The following is a 10,346-nucleotide window of genomic DNA, read 5'->3' as shown; positions in this document are numbered from 1 at the left end:
CTCTACCACTGAGCCACCTTCCCAGCCTCTGTGAGACTCTTATCTCCAATAAACCACTAGAAAACTGGAAGTGGCACCGTGGCTCAAGTGGTAGAGCGCTCGCCTTGAGCAGAAGAGTGCAGGGACAGTGCCCAAGCCCAGAGTTCAAGCCCCACAACCGACCCCTGCCCTTCAAGTCTCTGGCAGAATTCAGTTCCATTCAGGTATTGGACTGAGGCCCTTATTTCCTAGCTGGTCTGAGGCCACTGTTACCTCCTAGATCCTTCCTCTGGGGTCTCAGAACCAATAGCTTGTCCTTTCCCAGTGGCCATGTCGGTTTCTCTTTGCTATTCTATTGTAAGGGAATGTGATTATCCTACATTCTCCCTACTTAGTGTCTGTAAACTAATTCCAGCTGCAAAGTCCTTTTTGCCACATAGCATAATCACAGGTTTCAGCCACTAGAGCATGGGCATCTTTGGGGGACCACCAGTATTTTGCCTATTCTATACTGCTATGCACATTTTATAGGTATTTTTGTATGTCTTTTCCTATCTCTTCAGTAAATGCCCAGGAGTGGAACTGCTGGATCACGGGGAAGATACATGTTTAACTTTTTGATAACTATTTTTCCATTGCAACTGTATCTAGTACAATGCTACCAGCAAAGCTGATGTATGAGGGCTCCTGCTCCATATCTTTGCCAATATTTTTTTTACTAGCATACATTTGGTGGGGGGGGGCTTCCTTGCTTCCTTGTGACATTTTCACATATGCCTACAATGTAGCCATATAAACCTCATCCCCCTCCATCACTCTTCACATCCCACTCCCCCTCCTTAAAACCATTTCCATTGTTCTTTCTTCCTACATGCAAATAAACTACTTGCACTATTCCCACTCCACCCCCATCCACCTTGGTTAGCCTCTCTCCTCCTTCGGCTGGCTCTCAAGCCTGTTTGTTTCACTTTTGTGTCATTCATTTTTTGGTTTTTTAATTGCACCATGGGGCTTCATTATGCTACTTCAGAAACGCATGTACTATGCTTTCTCAGAATACCCATGTGTTCTTTTCTCTTTCCCCACCTCCCAATCCCCTATTGATCAACAGCTGTCAGTATGTTCCTTATGCCATCCACACACAGTTGCACTTTAATTTTGAAATTATTCCTTCTCAATCCATCTTTCTTTGCTTCCCTTCATTCCCCTATGTATTCCTATAATTAGAATCATGTCTTGTGTGCGTCTACATTTCTGTATGTATATATGTCTCTCTCATCTCACTCTGTGTCTATGTGCCTTTCAGGTCTAGCTTCCACAGAAAGGCAAAAATACAGGGCATTTGGCTTTTTGAGCTTGGCTTCCTCTCCCTCAACATGTTCACCAGTTCCATTCATTTTTGTGCAAATGACAAGTTCAGTTTTCTCTATGGCAGAGAAATCTTCTTTATCTGTTGTAGGCACCTTGGCTAATCCCACCGTTTAGCTATTGTGACCAGTGAGACGCTTACTTTAATTAACCAGCAGAAAGCTGGAGGTGGTAGAGTGAAAAAGCTAAGGGACAGCTACCAGGCCTTGAGTTCAAGTCTCAGAATTAGCACAAACACACATGACTTACTTGCTCACCATTATATACCAATGGTCTTAGTGACTGGCACATATCAAGCTATCAAGTGCACAGAAATGTTGTTGAGCAAGAGGGATAAGGATTTAAATGTGGATGATTTGGAGAAACACAGGAAGAAAAGCAGGTTTTGAACGGGGAAGGAGCTCCACTTCAAGGCAGAATTTAGATTACTCAACAGGTCATTAATGTGCAGGCACCAGCCCAACACCTGGAGGCCAGAGTGGCAGTAGGTCAAGGTGAGGGAACTCATGTGATGGAAGATGGATCCTCCAGGACAAGAAGGGAAACAACAAGTACAAAAGCAAAGACACTTGGGGCACATTTAAAAGAGCTCAAGAGCTTACAATGCTATGAAAAGAACAGGAAGAAAAGATTTGTGGGATGGGGCGCGGGAAGTAGGTGTAAGAGGGAAGTTCGTAAGTGATCACTCAGACACACGAAGAAGCAGCACGAGCTGGGGGAGTAACGTAACCTAAGGAGCAGAAAGCAACATCCTGTCCTCCGGTAAACACGAGAGAACTCCGTACGACTACCGATCGGAATCTGGAGTTAACTTTGGAACCTTCTGGAGTCGGTCACTAACTACAGTCGCCTTTTCAGGGTTTGGAGCTCTGTCAGCAGCCATCCAGGCCACGGCCCGGTCCGGTCAAAGCGGGAGGAGCAGGGGCGTGACCCCCGCTGCCGTCCTAATCAATCGTCCAGTGACTACCGGTCCGGGATGCTGGAAGCCCCGCCCGGTGCCCTCCTCCCGCCCCGTCAGCAACCGGGGAGGCGCAGGGAACCGTCGAGACTCCCGAGGACCCGAGAGAGGCCCACACGCCCGGGACGGGTCAGGGGTCACTCCCGGGCCGCGCGCCCTCGTGGGGACGCTCCAGCCGTGAGGGGTCACCCCCCGCTCTGCTCCCCCCGCACCCGGCCTCGATGACACCCTTGCCCGCCCACGAGCCCGCCTCCGCTTCCTACCTGCCGGTGCGCAGACCTGGCCTGCCCCCCAACTGCTGCCCTCTCGAGACCGCGCGGGCGGCGCAGCCCACCCGCAGCAGCGACCGGCCGCCCGCGCCCTCTACCCTCCGCCCCGCGCGCGACACGTGACCCCGCGCCCGCCCCCGCAGGCCCCGCCCCCAGAACAGCAAGTCCCGCCCCCGACGGAGCGCTCCACCCTCTCGAGCGTCCTCAGCGTGATGACGTTGGCGCAGGCGCACTTGGTCGGTGACGCCGGGGCGCCGCTGGACCAGCTGGGAGGCGTGCGTGCGGGGCTTCTGAGCGACTGGGAAAAGTGGGGTGCGTGGAAGAGGGCGGGGTCCACAGCGGAGGAGGGAAAGGGCCCAGATCCTGACCTCTAGTGCTGGGGTGCTGGGGGCAGGAGGGACCCGGCCGCGTCCGGAGCCCTCCCGGGGTCCGCGGTGGCGGGGCCCAGCGACTGATCCGCACTCTCGCGGGTTCCCGCGGCCGTGGCGACCCCCGCCTAGGGGCAGAAGTTGAAGGGTTAAGTGGGGACGCTCAGGGCGAGGCGAGGCCCTCCCAGCGCAGGTCCTGCTTGGACGGGGTTAATTTAGCGGAGGAACACTGGTTCTGGAGCCCTCGCGTGCACTTTTTTGGGGGTGGGGGCAGGGATGGTGGCCTAAATCCGCTCGCTCGCTCCGTTTGTCCACTGGGCAGGTCAGATCCCGGCGGGTTTCGGAGCCCCTCTCAGCACTGCCCTTCTATAATTCCGGCCTCTCAAGACCCGACCCTTTATCCCACTCGGAACGGGGGGAGGACTCATTTGCGCAATGCATCTGTCCTCTGCCTGGCTCCTACCCGGGGTGCACACGGGCGTGGCCGGAGCCACTGCCGTGCTTTTAGGCTTACTTGGTTGTGGGAGAATGTGATTGCCAGTTTTACTAACAGTGATAGTCGGCACGGTTCTGTTAATGGAGTTGAAGGTCTTCCGTGGACTTACCTTTAATCTTGTCGTTTATTTTGTCTCCTTTTAGAGGTAAATCTCCAAGGTAAATTGAAGTTGATGCATCTGAATTTTGTGTTGTTTTATCCCTTTTTATTAGCATTCTTGAGGCTATCTGCACCTTCTGACTGGGAAAAGATGGTCAACGTCTTGAAAGGAGTGCTTATAGAATGGTTAGTAATTTTGGTACTTCATGAGTTAAAGTTGTGTATTGCTTCTTGGATTTATTTGCATATGTTTTCTACCGTCTCCCCGGTACTGTTTGTAAAATCTGAATGAAATCAATTTTCTTTACATTTTGGAGATTCTTAGGGTTTGACCATCAGTGGGAGCCATTTTAATGGAGTGGGATAGATGCCATATTGTGGAATAGTAGCTCTAGTTACCCCCTTGTCCTTGGGGGTTGGGTTCCAAGACCACCCCCCCACCCCCCAGTGGATGTCTGAGTCTGCAGATAATGCCTATCACAGTTTAATACCTTCTCCATCTTAACTAAGCATTTATCAGTGGCCATAACATTCAGTTAAAAGCATCACAGCAAAACTAGTACATCTTTTTCCTTTTTCATAATTTCACAATAGGAAACTCATTATAAGCATCTTTAGCATACAGCTGTTCCCCGCCCCCTTGTTATATCAGTACTGGGCACTGAATCCAGGGCTCTGAATATTCTAGGCAAGCACTCTACAGCTGAGCTAGGTCTCCAGCTTAAGAACCTTCACTTTTCCTTCCTGAAGAAGGCAGGAAGATAGAATTACTAATTGTTAACCTCTAGTTTTGGGGGGTTTTTGTGGGGGGGTTTTGCATAAGGTGTATAAGGCAAAGACAACTTCCATTATCAAGCCAATTTGAACTGACCTACTAAGGAAAGTTGGCTGTTATCTCTAACACTGCTTTCTCTGCAGACCAGATAAACAACTTAAGTGACTAGAAGTTTTGAATGAGCGATTCAATTTTTCATTTTCACATGGAACTTAGTTGAAAACAATGACCTTCTGAAATTTTTACTTAAGAGTTGATAAAAAAAAAAGAGCAATAAGCCAGACTATTGTGATGGCAGTTAGGCCTAGCTTCAGTAAACCAAAAAGACAAGGCACCTGGATGTAAGATTCCCTCTTGTCAAGGTTTATCAAATACCAAAATGTAAGGCTAAGGGGCTGGCTGGAGGTCCAGTCAGTGGTAGAGCTAGTGCGTTTTTTAATATCAAAACAAGGTTAGTGAAAATACCTTCTCTTTTGGGATCCACTATCCACTGCCAGGCTCACCCAGAATTTTTTCTGAATCTAGCCAACCACAGCAATTACTGAAATAAGTAACATATGCCCAACATATGTCCATGTCTGATTCCAGGTGCGAGAGCAGACCTCTGGTGTTCAGGGAGCACAGTTATTGGCAGGTGTTTTTGCAGGGAAGATTTGTTACAGAGGGTAAACCAACTAGTTTACAGCCTAATCACAGTCTAGAGGAACATGTATTATTACATCTACCTTATTTTATGAGTTTGGCTCTTAAGCTTACATTAGTTGTGAGAAGTAAGAACTAGACTATTTTCTTCTTTCACAGTATTTAAGTCTTATCAGTCTTTGCTTCTTAGAAGTATCCCAGGCCTCCAAACAGTATCTGGAAATATAGTATATATTTGTTAAGTATAATTCTCAAACTATCAGGCACTGTCTAGAGGCCTGGGTGTGTGTGTTTTACTTAGTATTTGTTTACTGAGTATTATTAACAAATCAGATTTTGTCACAGTCAAACTCGAGGTTTTTAGTCTCTATATTCACATAGTGGAAATAAACCCAAGAGCCTGGCTACTCCAGAGGCTGAGATCTAGGATTGAGATTTGAAGCCCGCCTAGGCAGGAAAGCTCCTAAGATTCTGCAGTTACCAGCAAAAAGCTGGTAAAGCACCAACCTTAAATGGAAAGAGCTAAGGGACAGTGCCCAGGACATGGCATTCAAACCCCAATACTGGCATTTTAAAAAAAATGGAAAAATAAATGTAATAGTGTGAAAAACAGCCAAGTTCTGGTGGCTCACACCTGTAATCCTAGCTACTCAGAGGGTTGAGATCTGAGGATTGTAATTCAGAGCCAGTCTGGGCAGGAAAATTCATGAGATTCTTGTTTCCAGTTAACCACCAAAAAGGCTGGATGTGGAGCTGTAGCTGAGCAGTAGAGCCACCAGCCTTAGGAAATAAGGAAACAAGCCATACAGGCCCTAGTTCACGGCCCAGGACTGGTACCAAAAAAAAAAAAAGTGTTTTAAATGAAAGAGTAAAAATAATCACTGTGGTTCTATCACTCAGAACACCATTGCTTTTTGTTTGTTTCTGTTTAATTTTTTTGGGGGGAAGGGCAGTCCTGGGCTTCAACTTAGGGCCTGGGAGCTGTCCCTGAGTTTCTTTTGTGTAAAGTTAGCTCTGTACCACTTAAGCCACAGCGCCACTACTGGCTTTTTTTGGTAATTTATTGGGATTGCCAGACAGGTTTTAAATCATGATCCTCAGATCTCAGCCTCCTGAGTAGCTAGGGTTACAGGTGTGAGTCACCAGTGCCAAGTGTTTAACCTTTTTTTTTTCTCTGAACATAGTACAAGGGGGTGACATTTAACCTCTTCATGAACTGGTCCTGCGCTTCTTGCCAGTCACCCCTTCAATCCATCCTCCCCAGCCACTTCTCATCCCCACTGTTAGCACTCTGCAATCATTAGTGTCTCTTTCTCCCAATTGTCCACCCTTACCTCGGCCATTTCCTAGACTTTCCTCAATTCTGCAGTCAAGGTGATCTTTACATTTAAATATTTAGTTTGCAAGTCAATAAAAGCCAAAATTACCTCCAAGGACATACTTAATGATTGAAATAAATAGTTTTTTAGTATTATTTAATACTCATGTTTATACTTGGAAGAGGGAGAGCTTGTTTATTTGTTTTGTTTTTTTGTCGGTCGTGGGGCTTGAACTCTGGGCTTGGGCGGTGTCCCTGCACTCTTCAGCTCAAGGTGAGTGCTCTACCACTTGAGCCACAATGCCACTTCTGGTTTTCTAGTGGTTTATTGGAGATAAGAGTTCACAGACTTTCCTGCCAGGGCTGGCTTTGAACAGCGATCCTCTGATCTCAGCCTCCTAAGTAGCTAGGATTACAGGCATGAGCCATTGGCACCTGGCTGGAAAGCTTGTTTTTGTTGTTCTCAGTAAATAACTCCACTTTTGGATTAAATTGTTATCTTTGTAATTGATTTTGACATTCGTCAAGTCATCAAAAAGATTGTGTAAAATTCCATTTTCTCTAAGAATTGCAAAAAATCTGTATCCAATTTGACATTATCCATCTTTGAAGAAACACATTACTATATAATTTACCTAAAGTTTTCTGTTTCTGTGTCACAGGTCAACGGGTGCGCACGCGCGGGCGTGTGTGTGTGTGCACACGTGCGTGCGTGCGTGTGTGTGTGCATGCGTGTGTGTGTGCGTGTGTGTGTGTGTGTGTGTGTGTGTGTGTGCGTGCATGCATGTATGTATACCACTGCTGGAGTTTGAACTCAGGGCCTGAGTACTGTCTCTGAACTTTTGTGCTCAAGGCTAACGTTTTACCACTTGAGCCACAGTTCCACTTACAGCTTTTTTTGATTGCTCACCCATGTAATCCCAGCTACTCTGAATGCTGAGATCTGAAAATTGCAGTTAGAGGCCAGCCAGGGCAGGAAAGTCTGTGAGGCTCTTATTCCAATAAACTACTCAGAAAAGGCTGGAAGTGGTGCTGTGGCTCAAGTGGTAGAGCCCTAGCCTTGAATATGAAGGCTCAGGGACAACACTCAGGTCCTGAGTTCAAGCCCCAGCACTGGCAAAAAATAATAGTAATCTCAGGGCTTTCCTGCCTGGGCTAGTATCAAACTGTGATCCACAGATCTCAGCCTCCTGAGTAGCGAGGATTGCAGGTATGAGCCACTGGTGCCTGGCTCAAGGTCTTTTTGGAAGAGTCATGTTGTAAAGCTGTACTGTCTGTCAGCCTATTTATTTCAGACTAAAATGTAGAAGTCAGTAGAATTTAATTTGGATCTCTTCTTTGAGAGACCCAAATTCACAAGGCAATTTTATTAGAATTTCCTTCAAAGATTCCGAATGATAGTTGGGACCAGTGCCATTATGAGTTTTAAGGAGGACAGAATCTTGAGTGCCTGTTATAAGCCCAACACTCCTAGTCTTGGCATTCATTTAATTTCCATAGTAGTTCTCTTCTGTAAACTTACTGTTGGGAACAGAGGCTCTGGAAGATTAAGTTCATATCAGGTTATACAGGTCACTGATCTTGACTCTTCATCATAGCCCTTGCTTTATCAATGTGACAATTTAATTTTTGTGGGTTAATTTGTCGTACACAAGATACTGAACAGCTGTTTGTTTCTGTAATGGTCATGCAGGAAAAAAATTAATATTTTGAATCAATTACAGATGCAGTAATTCAAGACCTTATTAACTGTGAAGCTTTGAATAGTTCAGGTTTTTGTCTGTCAGTGACAAATTATTCTTTGCAAACCCTGTCATTGACATCTCAGAAATTCTGCATGCTTGAGTCTTTGTGGTGTGGTTTTGAAACCAGATGTCTGGTTGTGTGCTTGTCCCACAGTGATCCCGCCATGAAGCAGTTCCTCCTGTACTTGGATGAATCTAATGCGCTGGGGAAGAAGTTCATCATTCAAGACATCGATGACACTCATGTCTTTGTAATAGCAGAGTTGGTTAATGTCCTCCAGGAGCGAGTAGGTGAATTAATGGACCAAAATGCTTTTTCTCTTACCCAGAAGTAAAAATACTAACCGTTGGTCACTTAGGAATTATAAGCAGCAAATGTGAAAGACCATCCCCATTTCAAATCATGTAATCAGTTAAACCTAGCAGATTGTTTAGGAGCATGTTGTAGGAAAGAGGGTGGGATCATTTGTTCAAATAAAACCAAAGCCCCTGAACTGATTGTGTTGTACTTTAGAAGTTAAAAAAAAAAAGAAACTTTTAACAGTGGGCTGTTCTTTTAGTAAAATAAAAAATGTTTTTCTTATTTTTAATACTAATTTAACACATCAAAAATAAAATGGAATATGCCATTCGATTTTTCAGTGTAACTTAGATAATTATGTTACTTGTTCCTGTTCATAATTGTGAATTTTATAGTATGAATGCTGTTGATTTTGTTTCAGTTATAAACTTCATAGATTTACTATTTAAATAAAAATGCCAGGGTAGAAACTTTGGTAACGTGTATGTTCCCCAGATGTGTGCTTACAAGCCGTCTCTATTGATGAAGATGTAATATTAATGTAAACGACAGTTTGTGTTTACCTGAAAATGAGTTTATAAATGCTAGGAGTTAGAAGCAAGCAAATGGACCACCAGTGCTGGTGGCTCATGTCTGTAACCCTAGCTATATAGGTGGATGAGATCTGAAGATTAAGATTCAAATCCTGCTGGGCACTGGTGGCTCACGCCTGTAATCCTAGCTACTCAGGAGGCTGAGATCTGAGGATCGCGGTTCAAAGCCAGCCCGGGCAAGAGAGACCGTGAGACTCCTATCTCCAATAAACCACCAGAAAACCGGAAGTGGCGCTGTAGCTCAAGTGGTAGAGTGCTCGCCTTGAGCTGAAGAGCTGAGGGACAGCGCCCAGGCCCAGAGTTCAAGCCCCACGACCGACCAAAAAAAAAAAAAAGGTCTCACGGACTGTCCTGTCTCGGCTGGTTTTGAACTGCGATCTTCAGATCTCAGCCTCCTGAGTAGCTAGGATTACAAGTGTGAGACACTGGCGCCCAGCCCAATTACTTTCCTCCCACTGCCCTTAGGCATGCCAGTTATAGGTGCTGGGCAGGGACTTCTGTGGTGCACAGGGAGAAAGCCAAGGGAAGGGGCCATTTGTCCCAGGTGGACCTAACAATATTCTTTTTTAATTTTCCATGATTAAAATTTTTCCTTATTTAAAAATTTTCATTGACATGATAATTCTGTGTATTGAGTACAGGGTGATAGTTTGGTGTATGTGCTTACAGTGTGTCATGTTTGGATCGGGTAGTTGGCATTTCTGTCTTAAATCTTGAGTATTTATGTTGGGAACCTTTGAACCCTCTTTTCTCACTTATAAACTATGTAGTAACTAGTGATAAGTGCTAGTCTCCTACTGTGCTTTAGATCGCCGGAACTTATTCCACTGCCCAGCTGAACACTTCATGAGCTGCCTTTTCTTGTTGTTTTTTCCTACTTTTTTAAAGCTCTCTACTTTAGGAATGTTTTTCAAGTTTGTCATTAACCTTGATTTACTTTAATGAAATCTCTTCCTATTGCCCTCATCATGATTTTATTTTGGCTACTGAGCTTTTGTTGCATTGGACTCTCTTTAGAAACTACTTCTTGTCAAGCTGGGTTTTTGTTTGTATCTTTTAAATTTTTTCTTTTTTATTGTTATAATAAAAGTGATGTACAGAGGGGTTATAGTCATGTAAAGAGTACATTTCTTTTGGACAATGTCTTAACTTTTTAATTGAAATTCTCTTAATAAGCAATACACATTCATTGTAAGTAGATTAGGAAGGGGAAACGAAAGAAGAAAATACAGCTCATCCATAATCCCACCATTCAGGAATAACCACTGTTAGAATTTTGGTGACAATCTCAAAGCTTTTTCTAAGAGTTTGAAGTCTTTGGGATGAGTCTTCCTCCATCCCAAAGAGATCGCACCACCCTGTCAATTTTTTCATTTATCTTTTTATGATTATTTATTAGAAATGGGAGCAGGAGTTCTATTTCAGAGGCAAGTTT

The 10,346-nt window shown here is 44.8% G+C and overlaps 2 protein-coding genes across 2 annotated transcripts in view; one reads left to right on the top strand and one right to left on the bottom strand.

The window, feature by feature from the left end:
• Positions 1–2,656, bottom strand: part of Serac1 (serine active site containing 1) — a 36,635-nt gene extending 33,979 nt beyond the window's left edge. Inside the window, exon 1 of the mRNA XM_013024584.1 lies at positions 2,569–2,656. The gene's annotated coding sequence lies outside the window, so the exon portion shown is untranslated. The remainder of the gene's footprint in view (positions 1–2,568) is intronic.
• A 152-nt stretch (positions 2,657–2,808) lies between these two features.
• On the top strand, positions 2,809–8,801 carry Gtf2h5 (general transcription factor IIH, polypeptide 5). Its single transcript, XM_013024541.1, has 3 exons — positions 2,809–2,886; positions 3,651–3,723; positions 8,172–8,801. Exons 2-3 carry the CDS (start codon positions 3,689–3,691, stop codon positions 8,350–8,352), a joined length of 216 nt encoding a protein of 71 aa, XP_012879995.1. The 5' UTR covers positions 2,809–2,886; positions 3,651–3,688; the 3' UTR covers positions 8,353–8,801.
• Positions 8,802–10,346: the final 1,545 nt, after the last annotated feature.

Source organism: Dipodomys ordii, unplaced genomic scaffold (assembly GCF_000151885.1).
Source record: "Dipodomys ordii isolate 6190 unplaced genomic scaffold, Dord_2.0 Scaffold77, whole genome shotgun sequence".
In the NCBI taxonomy this organism is placed as follows: Eukaryota; Metazoa; Chordata; class Mammalia; order Rodentia; family Heteromyidae; genus Dipodomys; species Dipodomys ordii.
Note: the sequence above shows the minus strand (reverse complement) of the source record. Positions and strands in the feature narration are given on the sequence as shown.